Source organism: Pyrus communis, chromosome 11, assembly GCF_041283825.1.
Source record: "Pyrus communis isolate YQ-2024b chromosome 11, ASM4128382v1, whole genome shotgun sequence".
Lineage (NCBI taxonomy): Eukaryota > Viridiplantae > Streptophyta > Magnoliopsida > Rosales > Rosaceae > Pyrus > Pyrus communis.
Genome location: NC_142575.1, coordinates 4151294 through 4165879, shown reverse-complemented (window position 1 = coordinate 4165879; position 14586 = coordinate 4151294). Strand labels below are relative to the sequence as shown.

Here is a 14586-nt window from a genome sequence, read left to right as displayed (position 1 = left end):
AAAGAAAAAGAACCGGACAAAAATGTTGAAGGGCAAAGTTGAAATAACAAAAAAGAAGCAGGGGCAAAAAGGGAAGTACACTGCTCTAGAACAGTGTCACCCGAGTTTGGGTTTTAGTATATATAAATTTCTTTTAAGCAAGGCAATATAACTATGATATTCAGAAAATGGTTGATGAGGCAACACTGTAACATCTTATTAGTTCCTTTATTAGTTTGATTATAATTTAATAAATTTGTATAATGTAGTGTAGAAATCTCAAACTTCTTATATGAATGATGTTTGCGTGACGTAGAGAAGGGGTTGACCTTTGAATTGGGGCTGTTGCTGGATCGGCAGGTAAAATTTGAATTTCTATTGGAATTATTATTATTATATATTTAGGGATCCATTGGGTTAGAGAAGTTTGTGAAGAAAAATCATTACCTTCTTTCCTTTTTTTGAATTAAAATAAATGAATTAGCCTTTAATTTTTACTGTTGTTTGAGTCTTATCGTTAATCGTGTTCATTACCTTATATGGTTAATTTTATCAAATATTATTTATTTTTATTTTTAAATAAAAATATTTAAAATAATTTCTAATAATTACAATTTACGAATTCACGGAATTGTAAGGATCCGACTCAAAAGGATGGGTTTTGGGTTCGCCGACGGACATGATCATTTATTTCTTCGGTTGTGGAGTAATCGGACGGTGGTTCTTGCTTCCATGTCCCCGAATGGAAAGAAAACAAATGAGTTGCTAGACTCAATGGGTCCCACATCCACAACCAATCAGATCCGCTCAAAATCCCCGTCTATTCTGAGCTCGGCCGCACTGAATCTCGCTCCCCACATCGCCCAACCCTAAAACCCCTCTCCGATTCGCTTGCCCATATAAATCTTAGCCTCTATCCGCCGTCTCGTTCCTCTGTCTCCTCCTCCTCCCCCTCCTCGCCTGTGGTTTCTGCATCTCACTCTGCAAACATGGTACCTCTCTCTCTCTCTCTCTCCCCTCTTCTTTCTCTCTCTAGAGGTCTCTGCTGTGTGTGTTAACTGTTGGTTTATGTTGCGTTTTGCAGGCCAGAGGACTGAAGAAGCATTTGAAGCGGCTCAATGCCCCAAAGCATTGGATGCTCGACAAGCTTGGTGGTGCTTTTGTAAGTACTAACACCCTCTTCCCCTAATTAAAAAATTGAAGAAATTTTCATTAAAGCTCCAATCTTGTCCTCCATTGTGATATGGGTTTAATTCAAATTTTATCGTTAAATGTGTTTGTTAAGGCTCCCGAGTGAAAAATGAAGTTTCCCGGTAACTATACAATTTTTGCTTCAGTTTGATTTGGGGTTAATGTGAAATTTGGTTTCAAATGTGTTTGCTTGGGGACACCAAGTGAAGAAATGATGAATTTTTACATTATCTTCAATTTTTTGCCTGATTTTGATTTGGGTTTAATTGAAATATTGTTCCAAATGTGTTTGTTTAGGCCCCCAAGCCATCATCTGGCCCCCACAAATCCAGGGAGTGCCTTCCCCTGGTTCTTATCCTGAGGAACAGGTTGAAGTATGCACTCACATACCGTGAGGTTGTTTCGATTCTCATGCAGCGCCATATTTTGGTTGATGGAAAGGTCAGGACCGACAAAACCTACCCTTCTGGCTTCATGGGTATGTTCTAGAAAATTTCGCTGTATTTAGTTCCGTTTTCTTATTTTGCGGAATGATTTTATTGCAGTGTATCTGTGATGCTTAGAAATGTGCTTAAAGTTATTTCATTTGTCTTCAGATGTTGTTTCGATCCCAAAAACAAATGAGAATTTTCGACTGCTCTTTGACACCAAGGGTCGGTTTAGGCTCCACTCCATTAGAGACGAGGAGGCAAAGGTTGGTGCTTAGTTTTGTAGAAATGTATACATTTTGTTTAACTTATGTATATCATGGGCATTTTGTACTGGGATTATTGGCATTATTGTTAGATTCGTTGTTGTGTTGATGCAAAATAAATGCTACAGTTCAGGTGTATCGGCGGTTCAGTTAACTAATTCTACAAATAGAAAGTTTAGGACCTGCTACACTATTTTTATCTTGTACATTTTGGGTTTTTTTTTTTTTTTTTTGGGAGTCTAGTTTTCTTCAAGTTTCTGTTTGTTCTTTTTCAATATTGACATGTCAGTGGTGAGGAGTACTTTCTGAAATATATGTAGTTCAGTTTTGTTGTCTACTCTTGGCTAGATGATTAACTATTCAACTTGGTATTATAAATTCCATGAGCAGTTCAAGCTCTGCAAGGTCCGATCGGTGCAGTTTGGGCAGAAGGGCATCCCCTATCTTAACACTTTTGATGGCCGAACCATTCGCTACCCTGACCCGCTGATCAAGGCCAATGACACTATTAAGCTGGACTTAGAGACCAGCAAGATCACTGACTTCATTAAGTTTGATGTTGGTAATGTTGTCATGGTGACTGGCGGAAGGAATAGGGGACGTGTTGGAGTCATTAAGAACAGGGAGAAGCATAAGGGAAGCTTTGAGACCATCCACGTGCAGGATGCCCTCGGCCATGAGTTTGCAACCCGTCTTGGTAATGTGTTCATCATCGGCAAGGGTACAAAGCCTTGGGTTTCTCTTCCCAAGGGCAAGGGTATCAAGCTAAGCATCATTGAAGAGGCAAAGAAGCGACAAGCGGCCCAAACACCTGCTACGGCTTAATCAATATGGCGTCGACTATAGATTGTTGTTCCTGTAGTTTTAGAAATGGTACTTAGTTGAGTCAGTTAAGCAGTTTTACTTAATCAGCTTATGTTTACGGGGTTCTATTTTCTTTCGTTTTGGGGCCGTGCATTGTGGATTATCTAAGTTGCTATACTGGCTTGAATCCTGTTATGTTTTGTGCTGGAATGAGATGTGTATTGAACGATTTTTAATCAACTTCCTGCCTGTGTTATGCTGATATTTGCGTAATCAGTTCTTTAAAAGTTATCGGTCCTAAAATTTTTCCAGTTTTAGACCTATTAACTTATTTTTGGCGCAAATTTAGGCCAGAAATTTTTTCTCAGTTAGTGAGCTAGCCCACCACATGTGTATATATTTTGATGCACTTTAACTTTGTATATAATTAGTTAAAGATTTTGGAGATTTTTGAATTGTAATTAATATTTAACATTGTGCGATTCTGTCAACGGAGGGCAAGCCTAAAGTATGATGGATTTTAATCATCCAAGGCAGTTTAGGCTTCAAAAACAAATTATGTAAAAAAAATCGGACCTTTTTCATTACCGTCCGGATTATGTCGTTTTTAATTTTCTAATGCCTCTGAGTTTTTCTGGAGTTGTGTTAGTATCTTTATAAGCCCCTTGGCTATCTGTGTAATCTCATCATTACAATCTTTAAACGAATACTGGTTTTTGAGATTTCTCTCAAACCAGTGGCATCCAGACTTTTGGTTCTTCAGGGATTTTTTCTCCACTTTAACGGTGTTCTGTCTATTCCGTCAAAATAAGATTAAATGTAATGTGCTGACGTCAAAATAGGGTTAAATCGAATTTTGCTCCTCTTTCGATTCGTTCTGGAAATTCCAGGAAATAAAACCGGTTGATGCCATCGTCCTCACAACTCATCCTCCCTCCCCACCAACTCACATATCATCTCAAATTTGATTCCAATGTTGCTTCCACCAAAAATCCCAGGAATTAAAACTACAAATTAAGAGCTTGCATATTACATTGATTTTCTGTAAGGAGATTTGCATGGTGTCCACCATCTTCTTGGGCGAGATCCAAGCTTTGCAGTTTTCACCTCCTAAGACACTTAAGAACTCTGTGACTTGATTTGCCAAAAGCCTCCGCCAAATCATCAAGTGCGATCGCGTTTGAGTTTTTTGGCTAAATTTTAAGATGAGTATACTTTGATCAATCTTGGTTTTGTTGAATTTTATTAATTTGAAGGATAAAATCACTTGAAAAATTGTTTCAAGGGATTGAAGGCTTATCAAATGCCTTTTGGATCTAAATATAATCGTGTACACAGCTCGTGTGTTTCAGTGCCACACTAAAGGTACAATCATTGCTCAGACGACAACATATCGGATGCTAACTCGACTACTACAACGTGATATATATAATCCCCAGTTGCACGTAAGAATCTCACCTAAACTTGCTCCGAAACTATGTCAATCGGCAATGTACTCCAGGATTTGGTATTGCACGGTAACTGCCACCAAAACTGTGACCAAAACTATCACTAAACTCACAGTTGTTGGCAGCTGTACCAGAGTGCCCGTAGTGTCCATAATTTTCATACTGCCAAGATGACGGATTTGGCCGTGGATAGACTGGGGTGAAGCTTGGCACTGGAAAAGGTGTAGCAGCTGATTCACATGTCCGAGGATACTTGCTTTTGTGCTGTTGTTGCTCTTGATACCAGCTGGGGTCAAAAGTGTTGGTACTACGCTTCGCACCTGTACCATCCCTATTGATGATGGATTGATTAGTATGTTCCAATTCTTTCTGCTTCATTGCAAGCTCTTTCGCCCGGTGATCAAGTTGCCTCTCTATCGATGTCAGGATTTGGGTCTGTTTTTTAGCGCCTTTTTTTATTGAATCGATTGATTTCTGCTTCATTACAAGCTCCTTGGACTGCTCTTCAAGTTGCCTCTCTTTCGTGTTCAGGTTTTGGGTACGTTCTTCAGCTGATTTTTTGATCGAATCAATTTCTTTCTGCTTCAACGCAAGCTCTTTGACCTGATCTTCAAGTTGCCTCTCTTTCTTGTTCTGGTTTAGGGTATGTTCTTCAGCGGATTTTTTTATCGAATCAATTTCTTTCTGCTTCAATGCAAGCTCTTTGGCCTGATCTTCAAGTTGCCTCTCCTTCGTGTTCAGGTTTTGGGTATGTTCTTCAGCGGATTTTTTGATCGAATCAATTTGTTTCTGCTTCAATGCAAGCTCTTTCATCTGCTTTTCAAGTTGCCTCTCTTTTGATTTCAGGTTTTGAGTTTGTTCTTCAGCGGACTTTTTTATTGAATCAATTTCTTTGTGCTTCAACTCAATTTCTTTGGCCTGATCTTCAAGTTGCCTGTCTTTTGATTTGAGGTTTTCGGTATGTTCTTCAGCGCATTTCTTCATCGAATCAATTTCTTTGTGCTTTAATTCAATCTCTTTGGCCTGATCTTCTATTTGCCTCTCTTTCGACTTCAAGGTTTCGGCATGTTCTTCATCGATTTTCTTGATAAAGTCCTTCTGCTTAAATGCAAGCTCTCTGGCCTGCTGCCGAAGTTGGCTCTCTTCCCTCTGCAGTAAACTCTCTTTCCCTTGCAGTTGGCTCTCTTTCCCTTGAAGTTCCCTGGAGACTGCATCCAAATACTTTTCGCCTTCTTGTTTTGATTCTTCGATTTGCTTCTCTTTCAATTCAAGCTCCCTCACTTTCAGTTCAAGCTTACATGACCACTCCTCCAGTGCCTTCTCACGTAAGCAAACTTCTCTCTCCTTCAAATCTTCTTCCCTAATTAACGCTTCTCTCGATTCGAGTTCATTCGAACGCTCTACTAATGATTGCTTAATCAAACTAAGCTTCTCCTCTTTGACTTCCAACTCTTTGCCACATTCGTCGATCAACCTTAGCACCAAATTCAATTCCTCCTCTCTCAAATCAAACTCCCCCGTACTCGCCTCAATCGACCCCAGAATCTCATTCAATTCCCTCTCCTTCTCCCTCACAGAATTCTCTACTTCCTCCAATCTCTCCTCCTTAGCACCAACCTCACCGTTGTGTTCTTTGATCAATGATTCAAGCGAGCGCAAGCGGTTCCTACTCTCTACAATCAATTCCTCAAGCACGCTTAATTCCTTGGACTTTGACTCCATCTGTGAATTGAGCTTCGACTCTTCGATTTCCAACTGCTCGTTGCGGATTCCGACTTCCTCCTCGCGGTTCTTGAGCTCCCGGAATCTGGCCTCGATGGACTGGCGGGTGGACGCTAAGTGGTCCTCGAGTAATGTAGTTGTGCTAAATGGTTAAAGCAAGTTCACGTATTTGATTAAATAGAGACTGTTTTCCTGAAGGAAAGAGGGTTAGGAGAAAACAAAGGAAAGTGGTTTTCCCACAGCATCTAGGAAAAATAAAGGAAATAGGATTAAAATGATAATGAGATAATAAAAATTATTCAAGAAACCAAATTAAATTATAAATAATAGCTCTCTTGTAGGCGGAGTGTGGTAAATTGCATGCCCTAGAGGAAAAAAAGAAGAATGTAATTCATGTTTTCAAGGATTTAAATACTTATTTGGCTTCTTAGTCGAAATGTTATTTGAGATTGACATAATTTTTCATTTGATCACTAAGATTTAAAATCAATAGAAGTGGTCACTGAGATTGTCTACCGTCAATTATTTTGGTCATTCTACTATTACAAGTGAAGGGGTTGATTTGACAAAAATACACTTAACTAATGGAGATTTTTATGGAAGAAACAAATGATTGACGGTGAACAATTTCAAAGTCTACTTCTATCGATTTTAAATATTAAAGATCAAAGTAAAGTTATATTAATCTCTGGTACCACTTTAGCTAAAAACCTATTATTTTAAAGTACCATGTCCTACAGAACAGGGGAAGGTAATTTGGAAAGATAGCTAGAAAGAGAAATTGAGATGTAAGGCTCAAGTCAACGTTTTATAAATTACCTAAAAAACTTCGAAAGTAAAAATGATGTATTGTTCTGGTGGTTAGAATTTTTTTGTTCAATCCTTTGTTTCTCAAATACTTTGCAAGTACACACCACTCAATCAAACCGTGCGCCAAATCCAACCAAGAAAGCATCTCATCTCCACCGTTAGATAAGCATCTCATCTCCACCGTTAGATATCTATCTAACAGTGGAGATGAGATGCTTTTTTAAGTTCATTCGGTCGATCCCTTCAGTTGCATAATATTGTCCTCGATTGCACGTAAGAAATAACAGTCTCTCCAAAATCAAGGTTTTTATTTTTTATACATCAAAAGTTAAAAGTTATATTTCAAAACTAGCCAAACTATGGCAAGAGCATTTATAACAAAGTCCGACCAACATATCCGCGATGGCGTGTAGGAGGAGGGCCGGGAAAGTAGGGATGCGGCCGGTAATGTATTCCCGGATCCTGACCAAAAGTATGGATGGCGTGTAGGAGGTGTCCACCATTTTTGTAATGCCGAGATGGATAGCCTACTGGGGTGTAATTTCGCTCTCGATAATGTGCAATAGCTGATTCAGATGGCGGAGGATAGCCTGGGTCGAAAGCTGTCAGTGGAACAGCTGATTCGTATGTCCGACGAACCTTCTTTTTGCGCTGTTGTTGCGGTTGGAACCCGGAGTCAAAAGTGGCGGTACTGCGTTTCTGACCTCTACCATCCAAATCGATGCTGGATTCGTTACTTGCGGGAGAATGATCTGCTTTGCTGGCAAGGGTACCTTCCAATTCTTCGATCGAATCTTCTTTCTGCTGCACTGCAAGCTCTTTCCTCTGTTGATCGAGTGCCCTCTCTTTCGAATTCAGGGTTTCGGTGTGATCTTCAGCTGCCTTTTTGATCGAATCCAATTCTTTCTGCTTCAATGCAAGCTCTTTCGTCTTGTCTTTGAGTGTCCTCTCTTTAGATATAAGTGTTACAGCTTGTTCTTCAGCGGATTTTTTCATTAAATCGATTTCCTTCCGCTTCAATTCAAGCTCTTGGGCTCTGTCATCGAGTTGCCTCTCTTTTGATTTCAGGTTTTCAGCGTGTTCCTCAGTGGATTTTTTAATCGAATCTAATTCCTTGTGCTTCAATGCCAGCTCCTTTGCCTGCTCTTCGAGTTGCATCTCTTTTGATTTCAGGGTTTCAGCTTGTTCTTCAGCCATTTTTTTCATTGAATCGATTTCCTTCCGCTTCAATTCAAGCTCTTGGGCCTTGTCATCGAGTTGCCTCTCTTTTGATTTCAGGTTTTCAGTGTGTTCCTCAGCGGATTTTTTGATCGAATCCAATTCCTTCTGCTTCAACTCAAGCTTCTTGGCCCTGTCTTCAAGTTGGCCCTCTTTCGATTTCAGGTTTTGGGTACGTTCCTCGGCGGATTTTTTTATAGAATCAATTTCTTTCTGCTTCAACTCAATCTCTTTGGCCTGATCTTCAATTTGCCTCTCTGTCGACTTCAGAGTTTCGGTGTGTTCTTCAACGATCTCCTTCATCAATTCTTTATGTTTCAGTGCAAGCTCTCTGGCCTGCTGCTGAAGTTGGCTCTCTTTCCTCTGCAGTAAGCTCTCCTTCCTTTGTAGCTGGATCTCTCTCCCTTGAAGTCCCCTGGAGACTTTATCTAAATACTTTTCGCCTTCTTCTTTCGATTTTTCGAGCTCTTTCTCTCTCAATTGAAGCTCACAACTCCACTCCTCCACTGCATTCTCAAGCAAACCCAAATCACTCTCTTTCAAATCCATTTCCCTAATCCTTCCTACCCTCAATTCGATTTCCTCCGCTTTTGCTCTCAACTCCCTCTCACATTCCTCAATCGACCTTCGCGCCGATTCCAGCTCCTCCCCGCTCAAATCAAACTCCGCCTTTCGCGCCTCGATCGACCTCAGAATCTCTCCCAACTCCCTCTCTTTCAGCTCAATGTCGGCCGCTTTCGCTCTCAACTCCCTCTCACATTCCTCAATCGACCTTAACGCCGATTCCAGCTCCTCCCCGCTCAAATCAAACTCCACCTTTTGCGCCTCGATCGACCTCAGAATCTCTCCCAACTCCCTCTCTTTCAACTCAATGTCCGCCGCTTTCGCTCTCAACTCACTCTCACATTCCTCAATCGACCTTCGCGCCGATTCCAGCTCCTCCCCGCTCGAATCAAACTCCGCCTTTCGTGCCTCGAACGACCTCAGAATCTCTCCCAACTCCCTCTCTTTCAGCTCAATGTCGGCCGCTTTCGCTCTCAACTCCCTCTCACATTCCTCAATCGACCTTAACGCCGATTCCAGCTCCTCCCCGCTCAAATCAAACTCCGCTTTTCGCACCTCGATCGACCTCAGAATCTCTCCCAACTCCCTCTCTTTCAACTCAATGTCCGCGTTGCACTTGTCCATCAATCCCTCAAACCGCTCAGCCGCCTCCCGCTCCTTCGCCTCCATCGAATTCAATTTTCTAGTCCTCTCATCAATGCGCCCCTCGATGATCTCACACTCCCTCTCCTTCTCCCTCACGAAATCCTCCACTTCCGTCAACCGCCTCTCCTGAACAGCAACCTCTTCGCTGAGCTCTTGAATCACCGATTGGAGCGAGATCAGCTCGTCCTTTCTCGCTTCGATCAATTTCTGAAGCACTTGCAACTCATTGGATTTCGCCTGCATCTCCGAGCGGAAACTCGATTCTCTGGCTTCCAAATCCTCGTCCCGGACTCGGACTTCCTCCTCGCGGTGCTCGAGTTCTCGGAATCGAGCCTCGACGGATCGGCGCGTGGACTCCAAGTGGTCCTCCAGGTCCTTCCACTGTCCGGAAAAGAACATGAGGGACTTCGCTTGGGCGTGGACGCAGTCGTACGCCTGGCGCAGAGTCCTCTGCTTCAACTCCGATTTTTTCACTGCGGCTTCTAGCTTCTCCATTGTATCTTCCGCCGCCATGGCTGCTTCTGCATAACCTCCTAGAGGTGAGGAATCGCCCGCAGTTGTAAGCGAGATAATTGAGCGCAGCGAACCGTACTCTCGTTCAAGGAGACAGCGTCAGAGTGTGTTGTGGAGTTCCGTAGATTTTTTTAATTTGTAATTAATTTGAGCCACAAACGTTATCACAATGATTTACACTCGAGGGGAGACGGTGGAAAGCGAGTAATGATTTAGGCCAACGGGTCACATATCGGTCTTCAACTCACACGGTATTAATAGAAGATAATTTTCAGTCTATTAAGAACACGGGCACAATACACTATTATACAATTGTAGGAAAGTTTATTTTTAATGTATTCTTTCAATTGCATAATGATATGTGTTGTTTTGTTCTGTGTTCTGCGTATCTTAATAATTTTCTTCTAGTTAACATCATATTTCTTCATTTACCATTCAATGCCAACAACAACAACAAAAGTCTTACTTCGTTAAGTAGAGTCGACTGTATAATTCTTAGAATACCACCACGCTTGATTTTGCGCCAAATCTTTCATTAACTCCAATGATTTCATATGTTTTCTTAAAAATCTCTTTTCAAGTCTTTCTAGGTCTTCCTTTATTCATTTTGCTCCGACTCTCTGTCTTATTGTTGAATTTTTTTTATTGGAGTATTTGTATGTCTTTAGCTCATGTGTCTAAATTATCTTAACTAATTTTCTCTCATTTTACCTTCAATTGCGACTATTCTACTTGCCTTCGGATATTCTCGTTCATTATTCAATGCCCTAGGACTAAAATTCACCATTCACCATTCACCATTCACCATTCAATGCTTAGGAGAAGAATTCTTCGTTCACCATTCAATGCCCAGGAGTCAAAAGCAATTGCATCAACGGTAGGAAATATGGTTCACAAGCAAGTGTATACAACACACTTCCATACGGGTCCCATTATGTTAGCTTCTCACCAATTGTCGGCAGCAACTGGCACGCAAAAGTGATCCAAAGAAAGAAATGCATTAGTGGAAAGTAAAAGAGTGAGAAAAAGATGTAAATATTTGGATCCTCGTCATATACCCTCCCTGAGGATTCTGGGGATCAACGTGGATCGTTGATAAAAAATCGTATGGTCATAGTTTTTTACTTTTTTATATTTTCACGTAAAACGAGGTTACTTTACTTTTTAAAATATAAAAAATATTAAATTATGGCCGCATGATTTTTGATCAACGATTCACGTACGTTGAACCCTATGATCCCCTGGGAAGGGATCCGGTGAGGATCCAAATCCTAAAGAGAGGAAAAGGATCCTGAACTGGCACGCAAAAGTGATGCAGTTCTTGGTGACATAAAGAAAGAAATGCATTAGTGGAAAGTAAAAGAGAGAGAAAAAGATATAAAGAAAGGAAAAGGCTCCTCGCCAAATTTTTTTTTGAAGATCTGGGAAATTCCGTGATCGTTTATTGTACATTGTGTAGTCAGTTTTTGTTAAGTACTATTTATATTTATTTTTAAATTTTTAAATTTCAAATGATTTCTGATCACACGATGTACGATAAACAGACACAATCACTGGATCCCCAAGAAAAGGATCTAATGAGGATCCTTTTCCACAAAGAAAATGAGTTGGGATTGTGAATAAATGTATCTGAACGGAATTGAGGAATCTTATTTTTAAGTTTATGAGTATTTTAGTTACAGACTATATACTTTTCTTAGGGATCCTAGAGATCCCGTGATCTCACATGTTCATCGTACGATCAGAAATCATTTCAAAATTTAAAATTTAAAATTTAAAATTTAATATGAATAGTATATAACAAAAACTGATCGCACGATATACGATAAATGGGTGAGATCACGGGATCCCTAGGATCTTAGGAAAAGGATCCTTGTTGGATCCTTTTCCTTTAGTTACGACTGTTAAAAAGACAGGTGATATCTTATTTTAAAAAGTGCATTTATGAGTGAAACTAATTAATATAAGTTGTATTGCGTAATTTTAAGATTTAACATGATCTTCTTCGGAATCTTTTGGTGAGGATCATGGGAATTTATGAATTATGTCCGTTCATTGTACATCGTGCGGTTAGTTTTTGTCAAGTACTGTTTATGTTTATTTTTAAATAAAAATATTTAAAATGATTTCTGATCACACGATGTACGATGAATGAACACGATTCACGAATCCCCCGAATCTTCACAAAGAGAATCCTAAGGTGGCCGATGTGTTGCGTTTCTCATTGTTCAACATGTCTCTTCACTTAGAACTATTATTTAATGCATCAAACGTCCAATCACTTTCGCATCAGTTATTCAAGCAACTTTCTTTGGTATTATGTTGAGATTTCAAACATAATGATTAATGGTTCGTTACTAAGTTCATCTCCAACTGAAGGGTCCAGAGGGCCGAAAATTGTCTGAAAATCGTCTCCAACTAAGGGTTAGGTCAGAGGTCTCGTGGGCCCCACTAAATCTGAAAGGGCCAACTGGTGGGCCCAATTTTTTTATTAATGTTGTCGGATTTCCATAAAGAAAATGAGTTGGGATTGTGAATAAATGTATCTCAACGGAATTGAGGATTCTTATTTTTAAGTTTCTGAGTATTTTAGTTACAGACCATATCCTTTTCTTAGGGATCCCGTAATCTCACATGTTCATCGTACATTGTACGGTCAGTAATCATTTCAAATTTTAAAATTTAAAATTAAATATGAATAGTATCTAACGAAAACTGATCGTACGTTATACGATAAATAGGTGAGATTACGACTATTCAAAAGACGGTTGATATCTTATTTTAAAAAGTGCAGTTATGAGTGAAACTAATTAATATAAGTTGTATTGTGTAATTTTAAGATTTAACATGATCTTCTTCGGATTCTTTTGGTGAAGATCATGGGAATTTATGAATTGTGTCCGTTCATCGTACATCGTGCGATCAATTTTTGTCAAGTACTGTTTATGTTTATTTTTAAATAAAAAATATTTAAAATGATTTCGAACCGCACGATGTACGATGAATGGACACGATTCACGAATCTCCCGAATCCTCACAAAGAGAATCCGATGTGTTGCATTTCTCATTGTTCAACATGTCTCTTCACTTGGAACTATTATTTAATGCATCAAACATCCAATCACTTTCACATCAGTTATTCAAGCAACTTTCTTTTGTATTATGTTGAGATTTCAAACATAATGATTAATGGTTCATTACTAAGTTCATCTTTAACAAAAGGGTTCAGAGGGCTGAAAATTGTCTGAAAATCGTCTCCGCTAGGTCAGAGGGCTCGTGGGCCCCACTGAATTTGAAAGGGCCAATTTCTTTTTTTAATGAATTTAAACCTTTTTTTTTCCTATAAGACCTAAGTCATTCATACACCATTTCTCGAATAATTTCACCATTCCATACTATCTCACTTCATTCTATTTCAATTCTTCACATTATATTTTCTTACCTCTTCCAAAAATATTTCCTTCAATTTTTTCAATAATTTTCAAATGGCCTCATATGCAATGAAAGGTAGGCCTTGGACCCGAAAAGAAGATAAGGCTCTTTGCAGGGCTTGTAGATGGGTCTCGGAAGATAGTGTGAGTGGGATTTCTCAAACAAGTGAAGGTGTTTGGACTCGTGTGTCCAAAAAATATTTAGAGTTCTACGAAGACACCATTCCACCGAATACCCAAAACCACGAGAGTTGTCCTTCAAGATGGAAGAAACATCTTCATCCAAATTTGAATAAATGGCATCAAGTACTATTAGCATCCGCAAGTAGGGCATGAAACCGGTGTCAATTACTACGACGAAGTTAGTGTTTTCACAGTTTATTTTAAATGTTTAATCATATTACCTTTAATTTCATAAATTAATTTCCCTTAATTTTTGTAATTATATTTTCTAGGTACACCAAGCGGAGGAATTCTATATGAAGGGCAGCTCAAAACCCTTTCAGTTTCACAGTGTTGTTGAGAAATTTGTAAAGGGTGGGTGTTATTTGAAGATCCACCTCAACATATAGTAGGTCCTATGTCGATGTTCAGAATTGCATCCCCATCTGTATATATGGATGAAGATGGATCTCATACCATTCAACAAACAAGGGTAGAAAATTCATCTATGGGCGAAGGTTCCTTACCTAGGGCTATGGGACGAAACAAGTCCTGAAGGTTGAAGGAAAAGGGTAAGGCAAATGATGATTACGCCGCTTAACTGGAAGTGGCGGCCTCATTGTGATTACTGGCGGAGCAAAATGCCATTGTCACGGAAGAAAGGAACCGTAGGCATGATAAATGGGCTAAACAAATACAAGAAGAGATAGATGATAAGAACATGGAAAAGAACATTACAAATTACACTCCAATGAGTAAGGCCTATTTTGAGAGGAAAAAAAAAAGAAAGAAATTATAACCCGACGGCAGTTGTTTACCTCTAACTATACTCCTACAATGGCAGATGATGAAGATGATGTTGATTATGGATATTAAATTAATTTGTAGTTTTTAAGTTAACGTTGTTTTTAAATTTAATTTGTAGTTTTTAAATTTAAGTTGTGGTTTTTAAATATAAGTTGTTGTTTTTAAATATAAGTTGTTGTAGTTTTTAAATTTAAATAATAAATTATGTTTGGCCCTATGTCCCTCGGTTGGAGATGGAGGCAAATATGACCATATATTGTTCATTAAAATATTAATATTTTAGAGGGCTAGAGGGCTAAAACGAACCCTCTGGCCAGCCCTCGGTTAGAGATGGTCTAACCACACTAATACTATCACCAAATTAACCACCTATTCAATCGAATAGGCGTGAGGTTTTGATCCTAAATTTTCTTAGTGCAATTAGAAGTAGAATTATTTAATATAAGTTGTTATTTGTTTTATAAGATGATGGATGTCGAAGTTTTCTCATGATTCATCAATCTTATTGTAGTAAATGAATAATGGTAAAAACGGTTTTTAATTAGGTGGAGAGATATTTTCTTGTCACTAATTAACCATGTAGCAAGTATCCTTTTGA

General features: G+C 39.2%; 3 protein-coding genes across 3 annotated transcripts; 1 reads left to right on the top strand and 2 right to left on the bottom strand.

The window, feature by feature from the left end:
• Nucleotides 1-843: 843 nt before the first annotated feature.
• On the top strand, nt 844-2955 carry LOC137742180 (small ribosomal subunit protein eS4x). Its single transcript, XM_068481967.2, has 5 exons — nt 844-971; nt 1064-1141; nt 1468-1648; nt 1767-1864; nt 2255-2955. Exons 1-5 carry the CDS (start codon nt 969-971, stop codon nt 2687-2689), a joined length of 795 nt encoding a protein of 264 aa, XP_068338068.2. The 5' UTR covers nt 844-968; the 3' UTR covers nt 2690-2955.
• A 1188-nt stretch (nt 2956-4143) lies between these two features.
• On the bottom strand, nt 4144-6083 carry LOC137743179 (uncharacterized). The gene is made up of 2 exons (XM_088679575.1): nt 6079-6083; nt 4144-5980 (listed from the first exon to the last, which is right to left on the bottom strand). The coding sequence occupies exons 1-2, from the start codon at nt 6081-6083 to the stop codon at nt 4144-4146; spliced, it is 1842 nt and encodes a 613-aa protein (XP_088535701.1).
• Nucleotides 6084-6937: 854 nt separating this feature from the next.
• LOC137743180 (uncharacterized) lies at nt 6938-9860 on the bottom strand. The gene has a single exon (XM_068483069.2). The coding sequence runs from the start codon at nt 9586-9588 to the stop codon at nt 7021-7023; it is 2568 nt and encodes an 855-aa protein (XP_068339170.2). The 5' UTR covers nt 9589-9860; the 3' UTR covers nt 6938-7020.
• Nucleotides 9861-14586: the final 4726 nt, after the last annotated feature.